This window comes from Aquarana catesbeiana, linkage group LG01, assembly GCF_042186555.1.
Source record: "Aquarana catesbeiana isolate 2022-GZ linkage group LG01, ASM4218655v1, whole genome shotgun sequence".
Classification (NCBI taxonomy): domain Eukaryota; kingdom Metazoa; phylum Chordata; class Amphibia; order Anura; family Ranidae; genus Aquarana; species Aquarana catesbeiana.
The window spans coordinates 484,294,156-484,310,239 of NC_133324.1; the positions used below are offsets into that span (position 1 = coordinate 484,294,156).

At 44.0% G+C, this 16,084-nt stretch overlaps 1 protein-coding gene across 1 annotated transcript in view; it reads left to right on the forward strand.

Moving 5' to 3' along the window:
- The window catches only part of TRIM14 (tripartite motif containing 14), a 150,657-nt gene that overhangs the window by 96,270 nt on the left and 38,303 nt on the right, over positions 1 to 16,084 (forward strand). The window contains exon 2 of the mRNA XM_073591800.1: positions 973 to 1,068. Coding sequence (XP_073447901.1) covers positions 973 to 1,068 — 96 coding nt within the window. The remainder of the gene's footprint in view (positions 1 to 972; positions 1,069 to 16,084) is intronic.

A 16,084-nucleotide genomic window follows, 5' to 3' on the forward strand; every position in this document is an offset into this window, starting at 1 on the left:
CCACAATGCCGCGTCTTAAAGGGCAACGTACAGGTACGTTAATCTGCCTGTACGTGCCATTCTGCCGACGTATATCGGCGTGAGCCGGTCGGCAAGTGGTTAACATGGCTACAAATATTCATAACTAAGACGTCTCAATTCTATCTGTACACCACCTTTGCATTTGAGGCATGTTACAGTGCAATAGATCACAAGGTAGCACCGTTGAAGGTGAAATAAAAGAAGATAAGAGTAACACCTTTAATAAGTGACTGCTATGGAATGCACAGCAAGTATTCAACTTCATAGCTAATAAAAAAAGTATTAAGATTGTCTTTTTTTTAAAGGAGATCTTTTGTGAGAGAAACATGTGGACTGCCTTTGCTGACAATTTTATGCAAGATGCCAGTTATCTGTCTGTCATGATAATCCACAGCTTCGATAGTTTGAATTCAGAACAAGTATGTAGAAAAGTAGTTTTGACTTCATTGACCGAGAAAGTACTGAAGTCAGAGACAAGCAAGACAACTCACATACTCCAGAAGGAAATCAGCCATAGCTTTGGACAACAAGGGCAAATGTTGGCTTTTCCTCTGTAGTTATCAGTCACACATTTATCTCCACCATGCGTAGAAACACAGTCATTTCATAAAACTTCAAATATTCAGTGTAAAAGAGGCAAGCATAACAAAACTGATACTTTTGCCGCCAAAGGTTGTGTGATTGAAGGCTGTAGAAATGGACTGATGGCTGATTAAATCTGGCCCTGTTTATAACGCATCACTGGCCAGGTATGTGCGCATATTATAATGAAGTGTTTCCGTTATTTAATTACTGACAAAGATGATTGGCATTGTGCACTGTGCACTTGTAACAGCTGAGCAAGCACATTTTGCTGGAGTGCATTGCAGTCCTTCTGCTGCTGAAAAAGTGAGCCATACAGCTTTGCTGAAAACAGTGTGCTATAGTAATAAACTTTCTTATTTCTTGTAGAATCTGACGAACAGATGCCTGGAGCAGCTTGATCAAAAGACAATCAATGTACTTGGCAACATACAGAATATTGAGCAAGCTGCCACTGAACTCAAGGTATGAGGCATTTCTTAAGAACAAGAGAACATCAGAGGGTTTCATTCAATACTAACATGCTGTATGTAGCCCATGTGTTTGCTATTTTTTTTTCCTTTCTGTAACACATATTGCAGAGGTACCAACCAAAAGCAGCAAAACATGCACATATTAACCACTTCAGCCCTGGAAGGTTTACCCCCTTTCTTGACCAGGCCATTTTTTGCGATACGGCAATACGTTACTTTAACTGACAATTGTCAGTTGTTGGGTTGTCAGTTGTTGGGTACAGCGTCGTGCGACGCTGTACCCAAATAAAATTCATGTCCTTTTTTTTCCCACAAATAGAGCTTTCTTTTGGGGTATTTAATTGCCTCTGTGGTTTTTATTTTTTGTGCTATAAACAAAAAAAGACCAACAGTTTTGAAAAAAAAACAATACTTTTTACTTCCTGCTATAAAACACATCCAATAATTTTTTTTTTAAAAATCTAATTTTGAAAAAAAATTTAGGCCAATATGTGTTCTGCTACATATTATTGGTTAAAAAAATCTCAATAAGCTTATACTGATTGGTTTGCGCAAAAGTTAGTGTCTACAAACTATGGGATATATTTATAGAATTTTTTTTTTTTTTTACTAGTAATGGCGGTGTTTAGTGACTTATAGCAGGACTGCGACATTGCGGTGGACAAATTGGACACTAAGTGACACTTTTTTGGGAACCAGTGACACTAATACAGTGATCAGTGCTAAAAATATGCACTGTCACTATACAAATGACATTGGCCGGGAAAAGGTTAACAGGGGCGATCAGGGGGTTAACTGTGTGCCTAAAATGTGCTTGGTTACTGTGTGGGAGGTGCTTGTACTAACGGAAGGCAGAGATCCGTGTTCCTGCTTTGCAGAAACACAGGATCAGTACCTTCCCTACTGACAGAACGGCAGTCTGCCTTGTTTACATGGGCAGACCACCATTTTACTTGTGTCCTGAATAATCGGCGTGTCCCGGCGGACATTGAGTGCTCCGGATCCACTGATTGGCTCCTGCTGTGTCCAATCACAGAGGGAACGGGTCACCAGCAGCACGTGTGCGCGCCCCAGACCTGGAAGTGCAGGATCACCTACTAGGTACGTAGTCCTACACAGGAGAGCCGCCTTTCCGCCATATATATCGTATGCGGTCGGCAAAGGGTTAAAGGATACCCTTCACATGCTTCCTAAATTATGCTAATGCATATTAGGGGTATAAGTTATAAACACAAAGTGTTTTTTTTTTTTTTTTTTAAACCAGATTTCTGACAGTAGCTTTGTGGCATTCATTAACAGCCAAGAAAATCAAATACAGCAATACAAAATTGGTATTTTGCATGACATATGTACAAAAGTATATTGGAAAGTATATAACAATTACGAACGTTCGTTATGATAAATTTAAAAAGCAAAAAATACCTTTCTCAATATGGCAGTCGTCTGACTCATGCTCATCATGAGGGGCTCCCACCATCCCTATGCTGTGATGACTTCCTGGGTTTGTACCCCTGCTGTGCTCATTATAAGGGGCTCCCACCATCCCTGTGCTGACTTCCTCGGGGAAGTCAGCACAGCACAGGGATGGTGGGAGCCCCTTATAATCAGCACAGCAGGGGTACAAACCCAGGAAGTCATCACAGCATAGGGATGGTGTGAGCCCCCTCAAAATGAGCACAGCAAGGGTACAAACCCAGGAAGTCAGCACAGGAATGGTTAGAGCCCCCTCATAATGAGCACAGCAGGGGTACAAACCCAGGAAGTAATCACAGCATAGGGATGGTGGGAGCCCCTCATAATGAGCACAGCAGGGGTACAAACCCAGGAAGTCAGCACAGCACAGGGATGGTGGGAGCCCCTCATAATGAGCACAGCAGGGGTACAAACCCAGGAAGTCATCACAGCACAGGGATGGTGGGAGCCCCTCATAATGAGCACAGCAGGGGTACAATCCCAGGAAGTCATCACAGCACAGAGATGGTGGGAGCCCCTCATAATGAGCACAGCAGGGGTACACAGCCCCAGGAGGAAGTCAGCACAGCACTGGGAAGGTGGGAGCCCCTTATAATGAGCACAGCAGGGGTACAGCCCCAGGAGGAAGTCAGCACAGGGATGGTGGGAGCCCCTCATAATGAGCATAATGAGTCAGACGACTGCCATATTGAGAAAGGTATTTTTTGTTTTTTAAATTAATCATAATGAAATTTCGTAATTGTTACGAAAAGTTAACAAACCTAACGAAAATTTGTATTTCGTACGAATCCAAATTGAATTTCGGACACAAATTACGAAATACGAATTAACGGCTAATACGAACGGAATGAAACTAAACAAATTTATTGACGGTGCACATGTCTACTGGGAAGGTAAGAAATGTATAGGTGCCCTGAGCAGATAGTTCTTTCCTCATCAAGGAGGGTTCCAGCACTCCTGGTGCTGCTGCCCCTAGAAGAATGCTTGCTAAGACAAGATATGTTCTGGGCCTCAGCATTTGTTGTGCTAAGGAGTACAGCTAAAAAGAGGATACCTACTAAAGGACATTGTTTCAGAGTCCAGATCTGGAGAAGGACTTTGTCATCTCCCTCTTTGGGGATCTACCTGAGGTGATTGGGTGGCAGACTGCTACTAGGACACTGTGTGTAAGGATCTTACTGGGGACTGACAGTTGCATAGAGACATAAGAGAACTGATTGCTAATGATTGCCCTGTGGTCTACAGCTGTAGAGCCTTAGATATACAGAGATTCCCAGCTACCTCCAGAGAAGCAAATATTGACAGACTAGGGAGAAGCTAGATCATTTGCTGGTGCTGCTGGTTGTTTTAGAGTATCCCGTGACCCTAAACCCCACACCTGATAAAGTTTTTCTTTAACAACAACTTTAATTGTCGGTCTGCTTGGGTGACTGGTGGTCTCTGCACTATTTAGGGAGAACCTTTCTGCAAATGCTACAAAAGACAAATTTTCAGGGCAGGATAAATATTGATTGTTGGACATAGCAAGACATCAAATTGCGTGACCAAGAATAGCCTTACCAGAAGCTTTTTGAATTGAGGATGGGCCACAAGCATTAGCCTTAAGGTGTTACCTTTCCTTACCTCTGCACTCAAAAACCAAGTAAAGGCCTTTTTTAAACTTTTGAATTAGCATGAAACAAAAAATACAATGTATCCATATAAAACAATACAGCATTGTAATTGTATTTTAGATAAGGGTCCAGGTTATGGGTCTTGACCATACATCAGCCTCTTGATGATGTAGGCAATCAAAGTTGTTTTTCTTGTTTGAACTTTCCCATCATTTGCTAATGGCTGTTCTGTAGAATAGACAAATACAGAAGAGTGGCAGTAATTTGTTAGAATGTGCAAGTGCCACTCTTGGAATTCATTATGTGACATTAAATTACTAAGTATTAATGTTATAATGTCTCAGCGCTGAATGGGCAGCACTATTCTAAGTATTACTTTTTACAGAGAACGGCTTTCTTCTTGTTTCTGTCTTCACTGGGGAACAACCATGCCCTTTCTCCTTGCTCCTGTTGGCTTATATGCTTCCTTTTGGCTCTCTTCTTCAGTCCAATCAATGCACTTCTCCTTTACAAACTAAACTACTGTTTTACTGCTTCTGCCATCTGTCTCCTCTACAGCAACTTAAGTACAGGACTATAAAAAGGTATAGAAAAAAAATTATGTTCAGTAGGTGCAACAAATACCTACTGATCTTCTCAGAAATTCAGAGCTGCCCTGCGTCATGTCCACACTTCCAGTGTTATCCTAAGGAGTCTGGTTAGCCCTCCATGGTCTTAGCTTGTGTTTAACCATTTGTCTACCAGGGCATTTTTTAAAATATTTTTGCATGCATGTAAAAATCTGCATTTTTTGTTAAACGTTACTCTAAACGCCCAAACAATTATGAAAGCAGGGACCCCGGAAATGATCACAATTTTTTAAGTTGCATAATATTTGCATAGCTATTTATCAAATGCATATTTTCAGGATAAAATACACTAAAATGTATTTATTTAATATAAAAGATAGGGTTGCATTTAGTTATTAGATACCAAACGTGTCAAGCCTTACAATTGTGCACGCTTGTGAAGTTGCAAAAATGTATGGTACCTTAAATTGTCCAGAGGGTGCTGCTTTGTAAAAGACAGGAACAAGTAGAAAGGTAACATCTTAAGGTAAATGCTTGTTGCCCATCCTGATTTCACAAAGCTTCTGGTAAGTCTATTCAACCAATCTGATGTCTTTCTTTCTATAGCCAACAAAGTGACTGGTATTTATCCTACCCTGACAATCTTTTACTCTCCAAACAAACCAAACTAAACTCCTATTTCTCTGCCTTCCTTCATCCATCCCACTCACCTCCTACTGTATGTCTTTACTGATCTGACTAAGCTCTTGTGTCTGTGCTCTCCTTCATTGATCCAACTCTTTCTCTGAGACATTCTATAAAATAAATGTAAAATAATGTGAAGCACCCTTTACTTTTGTGTGCACCCTTATTAAAACATGCAGCAAAGCAAACATGTGTATATACACACATAAATTGCACCACACATGTGAGGTATCACTATGAATGTTGAAGTGGGAGATATAATTCTGGGGCCATATTTTAACTGAGAAAAGAAAGAGACCCCTCAAAGAGTGGTGGGACTTTGAAGGCAACGGAAATCAGAATATAAATAAAAAAGCGGGTTTTATTATTACAATTATATAAAATTATACATATTGACAAGAATTAATCCAAATACAAACATGTAAATCAATTTGACAGTAAAAACAATGTTCTGCTGGTGAATGAACAAACGGTGTATTCATATAGTCTTCTACCTGGGCCTACGCGTTTCGGGACTGTTGAGGTCCCTTCATCAGGGGCAAAATGGTAAGCAGACTTTACACTAGTAAAACATGAAATATCATAATTAGGTACAATTGTATTGAACATGTTTACTGCACTTAACATCATTCCAGGAAGGGGGAAAAAGAAAAAAAAAAAAAAAAAAAAAAAAAAAAACTACACACCCAAGCATGAACAGGAGAGGAGACCAACCGCCGGAGACACTCTCAGGGGCAGCTACGCATCAGACGCCAGAAAACCAAATAAGGAAACAGGCGTGTCTCTGGCCCCACCTTCTCCACACTGGTCCCAATGTATCACCACAAAAGGGGGACAACGCTACCTCAAAGGTCCCAGCGACCAGGGGATCAGGAAGAGAGAGGAAGGAGAAGAGGAGATTATCTGAAAATACAAAAAAAAGGAGAGGAGAGGAGGCCTTATGTGCTGAGATGTTAAAAAAAAGGGGGCTTATAAGGTAATTGGATGTATGTCTGCAGAAGACGCATAATGACATGCGTCTGAGCAGCAATATGACCATATATTTTGAGAAGCATGCAGATTGCACGGTATGCGGATATTCACAAAAAGCAGTTCAGAAAGTAATCTCAGCATGCATAACTTACCCCAATATTGGTATGTAGAAAATATATCCAGTAGCAAGTAAGAGAAGTCAGTGTACTAAAAGCGCTAACTCAGCTACAGTTGCAATGGTGAGTAAAGACCTCATCTAGGGAAATCTGAAAAGGAGTGGAGAAAGTGGTGGTTGAGTATAATGCAAGCCAGTGTGTGTAGTCATGGTGTCTCATGGCAGGCACATAGAAGGGCGTATTCGTGTAACAAGAGTAAGATAAAATGAAGGTGATCCTGGAGGCTAGTGCAGAAGAAGCCTTACCTGAGTATGGTGGTTACTGGCCGCCTTACATCGCCGCCGCCGTGTCAGACAATGACACCGGCACGAGCGTAAGGGGGTGGGGTATAAGAGGAGAAGGAGGAAGTGGGTGCGGCGATGATTGGCGTGGGATCCCGCCAACCATAATGCCGCTCCTATTATTCACAGGTGCCAGGGGAATCCTACAGCGTCGACAGACGCTGAAAGGGAGAACCCGTGGTGACGTCGTGTAGGAGGAGGAAAGGGGAGTGGCTGCGGCAATGATTGGCGTGGGATTCGGCCAATCATACCGCAACTCGGATCAATTGTAGATGCCAGGGAATTCCCACAGCGTCAACAGACGCTGAGAAAGGGAAACCATGGCAATAAGCAGACACAACTCAGGATCACATCATTCCCCCTGCTATCCAAAGGGGGCTGTACATAAAGCAGTACCGCTCCAGCAGAAACGCTGGAGCGGAGAGATGCACAGAAACACAGGGCATCTCTAATTTCAAAAATGGGGGGGTAACCAGCCACTTCACCGATGCACCTGCATAAGTGTGTACCTGGCAACATAATACAAACCACCCCTGAAGGGGAGGTGTGTAGTTGGTGTATAGACAAAGAGATATAATGGGGAATGTTCACCAAGGTCGTCACATGGACATCGCAGGGGCAGAGGGACCCTGGGCGGGGACTGCACGGCACCCCCCCCAAAAACGTGAGGCCGTGGGGGGGGGGTCATGCAGAGACCGTCCACCGACGCAAAAAAGGGAACCATAAATAGCGGGCATGGTCTGGCAGAAAAGAACTGCCAGGCGTACCGCGAGTATGTTCCGGGTACCCATAAGTAGGCCCCCCGAAGGACACACGGTTCCAGGGGGGCCCACGTGCGCCGGGCGGGACAAGAGGGGGCCAGAGCTGCGGCTGACAGATGTAGCCCAAAAGTGATCGACAGTGTGTCTCAAATCATGGCATGCCTGTGCGTGACAAAGAAAAGAGGGGGGGGGGGGGAAGGGAGAGGGGGGAAAAGAAATAAAATAAAAACAATGACAAAATTGAACAAAATTCAAAAAAGGAAAAACATACATGAGGGCAATAAGGATAGACATGACAGTCTCAGTATTTTATAGATCTTTTTCGCAAACCCCAGAGGAGAAACCTTCTAGAAAGGGTCTAAAACTCAAATGATCGTTGAGACCAGGGGGTGAGGTGGCGGCAAGGTCCGCGATCCAACGAGCCTCCCGTTGCAGCAAGGCCTTGTTCCAATCACCACCCCTCGGACTCGGATGCACTCTGTCCAGGATTAGAAAATAGATGTTGGGAAAAGTACCATGGTGCACATTCGCCACATGTCTCCCCAGTGGGAGTTCAGGATTCGCTTTCCTCATGGCAGAAATATGCCGTGAGGCTCGCAATGAAAATTTTTGTTTAGTCTTACCTACATAGAATTGGAGGCACTGGCAGACTAAAAGATATATCACGCCCTCTGTTTTGCAGTTAGCAAAATGGCGTGGTCTATATGGATGTCCATTGGGGAGGGTCACATGTTGTTGTGTGTTCATGAATCTACATGTGGAGCATCCTCCACATGTGAAAGTCCCAAACCTCTTACAGGGGTCCCCGTGTGTTCCACCAGTAAACTCACTGCGGACCAAATGGTCACGCAGGGAACTGGTACGCCGGTAGGTGATTGCCGGTCGGGCAGGTAAGTATGGGCGTAGGTTATTATCAGAGTGCAAAAGATGCCAGTGTTTGTTGAGGATGGATTTAATAGATTCATGTTGGTTTGTGAACCGCATGATGATCCTAGTAGTGGGGTCCATATTGGCCTTCTTCTGAGAGCCAGAAAGGAGTTCCCACCTAGTGTGTCTGTTAGCACGTTTAAACGCTTTTTTCAGGAGTGTAGATGAATAGCCCCTCAGAAGTAGTCTCTCTCTGAGAGCGGCAGCTTCACTTAGATAAGATTGTTGATCAGAGCAATTCCGTCTCAGCCGCAAATATTGGCTGTAGGGAATCGCTCGGATAAGTGGTTGGGGGTGGGAACTAGAGGCGTGTAAGATGGTGTTGCCAGCGGTAGGTTTTCGGAAAAGGCTGCTGGAGAGCGTTCCATCAGAGTTCTTGCTGATGGTTGTGTCCAAGAATGTAATATTGTGTGCACTATGGGTCACGGTAAACTTTAAATTGAAATTGTTGCACTGCATCATATGGATGCATTCATTAAGTTGGTTTTCGGAACCCTCCCATAACGCCAAAATGTCGTCTATATAACGATACCATGCGACTATGTGTTGAGTGTGCGATCTGAAGGCCTCATCAGAAAGAAAGGACTGCTCCCACTCCCCCAGGTACAGGTTGGCGTAGGATGGGGCACAGGAGGTCCCCATTGCCACGCCCTGTACCTGGAGGAAGTGGGAGCCATCAAAAGAAAAAACATTATGATAAAGGATGAACTCCAGGGCCATAATAACAAACTCACAGAGTTTTTTGTCATCTCTGTGAGTTTGAGTGATGAAATGTCTGACCACAGTCAGCCCTAAATGGTGGGGAATTGAGCTATAAAGGGCCTCAACGTCGATGGCTACCAGTAGTGACTGTGCTGAGACATGTAGGCCTTCCAGGGATTGTAACAGGTGGATAGTATCACGTACGTAAGAGGGCAAGTTTTCCACGAAAGGTTTGAGGTAAGAGTCTACAAAGAGACTCAAGTGTTCAGTAATAGCTCCGTTACCGGAGACTATGGGTCTACCTGGTGGAGTTGTACAGTTTTTATGAACTTTGGGTAGACAATAGAACGTTGGAATTTTGGGAAACTTTGTTCGTAAAAATTCCCAAGTGTCCTGATTGATGATGCCCTGTGAAAAGGCACCATCAACCAGGGCATAAAATTGGGTCTCAAATTTCGTGATGTTGGATCTGGGTATAGGTTTGTACCAGTCCCGATTAGACAACACTTTCTGGCACATGTTTTTGTATTGCTCGTTGGTCATGATCACAATATTGCCCCCCTTGTCGGAGGGCTTAATGACCAAGGAGTGACATTTTTTCAGAGTATTTAGAGCGAGCATTTCGGAAGGGGATATATTCCCGATCCTTTTGTGTATTTTAAGTTTTTGAATTTCAGATGTAACCATAGTAACGAAAGACGACAGATTGGGGTTAGAGCTCAGGGGAGGGAATTTATCCGATTTGTTCTTGAATTTTATGTTGGCATGAGATGGAATGGTTGATTCCATAGGTATATCGGCAAGGAGGGAATCTAAGTCAATAGTGTCGATCAAATCAGGGGGTTTGATCGACACTATTGACTTAGATTCCCTCCTTGCCGATATACCTATGGAATCAACCATTCCATCTCATGCCAACATAAAATTCAAGAACAAATCGGATAAATTCCCTCCCCTGAGCTCTAACCCCAATCTGTCGTCTTTCGTTACTATGGTTACATCTGAAATTCAAAAACTTAAAATACACAAAAGGATCGGGAATATATCCCCTTCCGAAATGCTCGCTCTAAATACTCTGAAAAAATGTCACTCCTTGGTCATTAAGCCCTCCGACAAGGGGGGCAATATTGTGATCATGACCAACGAGCAATACAAAAACATGTGCCAGAAAGTGTTGTCTAATCGGGACTGGTACAAACCTATACCCAGATCCAACATCACGAAATTTGAGACCCAATTTTATGCCCTGGTTGATGGTGCCTTTTCACAGGGCATCATCAATCAGGACACTTGGGAATTTTTACGAACAAAGTTTCCCAAAATTCCAACGTTCTATTGTCTACCCAAAGTTCATAAAAACTGTACAACTCCACCAGGTAGACCCATAGTCTCCGGTAACGGAGCTATTACTGAACACTTGAGTCTCTTTGTAGACTCTTACCTCAAACCTTTCGTGGAAAACTTGCCCTCTTACGTACGTGATACTATCCACCTGTTACAATCCCTGGAAGGCCTACATGTCTCAGCACAGTCACTACTGGTAGCCATCGACGTTGAGGCCCTTTATAGCTCAATTCCCCACCATTTAGGGCTGACTGTGGTCAGACATTTCATCACTCAAACTCACAGAGATGACAAAAAACTCTGAGTTTGTTATTATGGCCCTGGAGTTCATCCTTTATCATAATGTTTTTTCTTTTGATGGCTCCCACTTCCTCCAGGTACAGGGCGTGGCAATGGGGACCTCCTGTGCCCCATCCTACGCCAACCTGTACCTGGGGGAGTGGGAGCAGTCCTTTCTTTCTGATGAGGCCTTCAGATCGCACACTCAACACATAGTCGCATGGTATCGTTATATAGACGACATTTTGGTGTTATGGGAGGGTTCCGAAAACCAACTTAATGAATGCATCCATATGATGCAGTGCAACAATTTCAATTTAAAGTTTACCGTGACCCATAGTGCACACAATATTACATTCTTGGACACAACCATCAGCAAGAACTCTGATGGAACGCTCTCCAGCAGCCTTTTCCGAAAACCTACCGCTGGCAACACCATCTTACACGCCTCTAGTTCCCACCCCCAACCACTTATCCGAGCGATTCCCTACAGCCAATATTTGCGGCTGAGACCGAATTGCTCTGATCAACAATCTTATCTAAGTGAAGCTGCCGCTCTCAGAGAGAGACTACTTCTGAGGGGCTATTCATCTACACTCCTGAAAAAAGCGTTTAAACGTGCTAACAGACACACTAGGTGGGAACTCCTTTCTGGCTCTCAGAAGAAGGCCAATATGGACCCCACTACTAGGATCATCATGCGGTTCACAAACCAACATGAATCTATTAAATCCATCCTCAACAAACACTGGCATCTTTTGCACTCTGATAATAATCTACGCCCATACTTACCTGCCCGACCGGCAATCACCTACCGGCGTACCAGTTCCCTGCGTGACCATTTGGTCCGCAGTGAGTTTACTGGTGGAACACACGGGGACCCCTGTAAGAGGTTTGGGACTTTCACATGTGGAGGATGCTCCACATGTAGATTCATGAACACACAACAACATGTGACCCTCCCCAATGGACATCCATATAGACCACGCCATTTTGCTAACTGCAAAACAGAGGGCGTGATATATCTTTTAGTCTGCCAGTGCCTCCAATTCTATGTAGGTAAGACTAAACAAAAATTTTCATTGCGAGCCTCACGGCATATTTCTGCCATGAGGAAAGCGAATCCTGAACTCCCACTGGGGAGACATGTGGCGAATGTGCACCATGGTACTTTTCCCAACATCTATTTTCTAATCCTGGACAGAGTGCATCCGAGTCCGAGGGGTGGTGATTGGAACAAGGCCTTGCTGCAACGGGAGGCTCGTTGGATCGCGGACCTTGCCGCCACCTCACCCCCTGGTCTCAACGATCATTTGAGTTTTAGACCCTTTCTAGAAGGTTTCTCCTCTGGGGTTTGCGAAAAAGATCTATAAAATACTGAGACTGTCATGTCTATCCTTATTGCCCTCATGTATGTTTTTCCTTTTTTGAATTTTGTTCAATTTTGTCATTGTTTTTATTTTATTTCTTTTCCCCCCTCTCCCTTCCCCCCCCCCCCTCTTTTCTTTGTCACGCACAGGCATGCCATGATTTGAGACACACTGTCGATCACTTTTGGGCTACATCTGTCAGCCGCAGCTCTGGCCCCCTCTTGTCCCGCCCGGTGCACGTGGGCCCCCCTGGAACCGTGTGTCCTTCGGGGGGCCTACTTATGGGTACCCGGAACATACTCGCGGTACGCCTGGCAGTTCTTTTCTGCCAGACCATGCCCGCTATTTATGGTTCCCTTTTTTGCGTCGGTGGACGGTCTCTGCATGACCCCCCCCCCACGGCCTCACGTTTTTGGGGGGGGTGCCGTGCAGTCCCCGCCCAGGGTCCCTCTGCCCCTGCGATGTCCATGTGACGACCTTGGTGAACATTCCCCATTATATCTCTTTGTCTATACACCAACTACACACCTCCCCTTCAGGGGTGGTTTGTATTATGTTGCCAGGTACACACTTATGCAGGTGCATCGGTGAAGTGGCTGGTTACCCCCCCATTTTTGAAATTAGAGATGCCCTGTGTTTCTGTGCATCTCTCCGCTCCAGCGTTTCTGCTGGAGCGGTACTGCTTTATGTACAGCCCCCTTTGGATAGCAGGGGGAATGATGTGATCCTGAGTTGTGTCTGCTTATTGCCATGGTTTCCCTTTCTCAGCGTCTGTTGACGCTGTGGGAATTCCCTGGCATCTACAATTGATCCGAGTTGCGGTATGATTGGCCGAATCCCACGCCAATCATTGCCGCAGCCACTCCCCTTTCCTCCTCCTACACGACGTCACCACGGGTTCTCCCTTTCAGCGTCTGTCGACGCTGTAGGATTCCCCTGGCACCTGTGAATAATAGGAGCGGCATTATGGTTGGCGGGATCCCACGCCAATCATCGCCGCACCCACTTCCTCCTTCTCCTCTTATACCCCACCCCCTTACGCTCGTGCCGGTGTCATTGTCTGACACGGCGGCGGCGATGTAAGGCGGCCAGTAACCACCATACTCAGGTAAGGCTTCTTCTGCACTAGCCTCCAGGATCACCTTCATTTTATCTTACTCTTGTTACACGAATACGCCCTTCTATGTGCCTGCCATGAGACACCATGACTACACACACTGGCTTGCATTATACTCAACCACCACTTTCTCCACTCCTTTTCAGATTTCCCTAGATGAGGTCTTTACTCACCATTGCAACTGTAGCTGAGTTAGCGCTTTTAGTACACTGACTTCTCTTACTTGCTACTGGATATATTTTCTACATACCAATATTGGGGTAAGTTATGCATGCTGAGATTACTTTCTGAACTGCTTTTTGTGAATATCCGCATACCGCGCAATCTGCATGCTTCTCAAAATATATGGTCATATTGCTGCTCAGACGCATGTCATTATGCGTCTTCTGCAGACATACATCCAATTACCTTATAAGCCCCCTTTTTTTTAACATCTCAGCACATAAGGCCTCCTCTCCTCTCCTTTTTTTTGTATTTTCAGATAATCTCCTCTTCTCCTTCCTCTCTCTTCCTGATCCCCTGGTCGCTGGGACCTTTGAGGTAGCGTTGTCCCCCTTTTGTGGTGATACATTGGGACCAGTGTGGAGAAGGTGGGGCCAGAGACACGCCTGTTTCCTTATTTGGTTTTCTGGCGTCTGATGCGTAGCTGCCCCTGAGAGTGTCTCCGGCGGTTGGTCTCCTCTCCTGTTCATGCTTGGGTGTGTAGTTTTTTTTTTTTTTTTTTTTTTTTTTTTTTTCTTTTTCCCCCTTCCTGGAATGATGTTAAGTGCAGTAAACATGTTCAATACAATTGTACCCAATTATGATATTTCATGTTTTACTAGTGTAAAGTCTGCTTACCATTTTGCCCCTGATGAAGGGACCTCAACAGTCCCGAAACGCGTAGGCCCAGGTAGAAGACTATATGAATACACCGTTTGTTCATTCACCAGCAGAACATTGTTTTTACTGTCAAATTGATTTACATGTTTGTATTTGGATTAATTCTTGTCAATATGTATAATTTTATATAATTGTAATAATAAAACCCGCTTTTTTATTTATATTCTGATTTCCGTTGCCTTCAAAGTCCCACCACTCTTTGAGGGGTCTCTTTCTTTTCTCGTATGCTAGGGATGGTGGCAACTCTTGTGACACTGTTGGATGGCACCCCTTTTTTTCTCTTGCTGATTCCATATTTTAACTGACAACCTGTATAGGCTTTCAAAGCATCACCTTGTCAGGGTTGGGCTCAGCCCTTCCTTCTCTGAGCTGGACGCTCAGCTGTCAGCTAATTGCCAGCCCCCATCTCTCCACAGTGACTCACCTGTTGATGATATCCTGCTCACCAGTCCTGCCTACTTAAGCCGTCCAGCCCAGATGATCTCTGCCTTCACCTTAGTCACATCTCTAGAGATGCTCTCCTGTGTTCCTGTTAAAGACTTGCTTGGCTGACATGTCTTTTGGCTCCAGATCCTGCTTGCTGTTCTACTACACTCATCTCTGGCTCCCTGACGTTTTGGCTTATCTGACTATCCGTTTCGGTTCCTGAACTCTGGCTATGTTTTGACTATGTTTACTTTGTTTACCTTTCTTTATTATTATTAAACAAGTGAGATTTAACTGTACTTCTGTCTCAGTCTGATTCATGGTTTCTGACATACCTATGGCCAATTTTGGACAACAGACTATTTTGGGTACCATATTATTAGCAATTTTATGGATGTGCACAAAATTAAGGCTTGACATGTTTTGTATCTATTTACTCATTGCGACCCAATCTTTTATATTAAATAATTCATTTTAGTATATCTTTTCCTGAAAATATGCAATTAATAAATAGCAACTACCAAAATTTAAATTTCCAGGGAATCTGCTTTCAGAAATATATAATTGTTTGGGGGTTTTACTGTGGCAGATTGGCACGGCTGGGCGAAGCGACGTTATGTTAGGTCGCTTCACCTTTTGGCCACTAGGGACGCGCTCGCCCGCACGTTGTGGACGGACTTGATGTGAGTGTCCGACGGGTGCGATGGGCGCCGAGCTCCTGCGATCGCTCGTGACAGGGCAAGAACTGGGATCTGTGTATATTTTTTTTCAGGGGAGAGGAGATAGATCGTGTGTTCATACTATGTATGAACACCGATTTCTCTCTCCTCCTAAACAGTCCCATCCCCCCAGAGTTAGAAACAAACATAGGGAACACAGTTAACCCCTTGATCGCCCCCTAGTGTTAACCCCTTCCCTGCCAGTGACATTTATACAGTAATCAGTGCATTTTTATAGCACTGATCGCTATATAATTGTCAATGGTTTCAAAAATGTGTCAAAAGTGTCCGATGTGTCTGCCATAATGTCGCTGTCGCAATAAAAATTGCAGATCGCCGCCATTACTAGTAAAAAAAAAATAATAACAATGCCATAAATGAATCCCTTATTTTGTAGACGCTATTGTGATTTTTTTTTTTTTACCAAAGATATATAGAAGAATACATAATGGCCTAAAATGAGGAAAAAATTTGTTTTTTTGATAAAAAATGTGGGATATTTATTATAGCAAAAAGTAAAAGATATTGTGTTTTTTTCAAAATTGTCACTCTTCTTTTGTTTATAGCGCAAAAAATAAAAACCACAGTGGCGATCAAATGCCACCAAAAGAAAGCACTATTTGTGCGGAAAAAAAGGACGTCAATTTTGTTTGGGTACAGTTTTGCACGATCGCGCAATTGTCAGTTAAAGTGACGCAGTGCCGAATAGCATA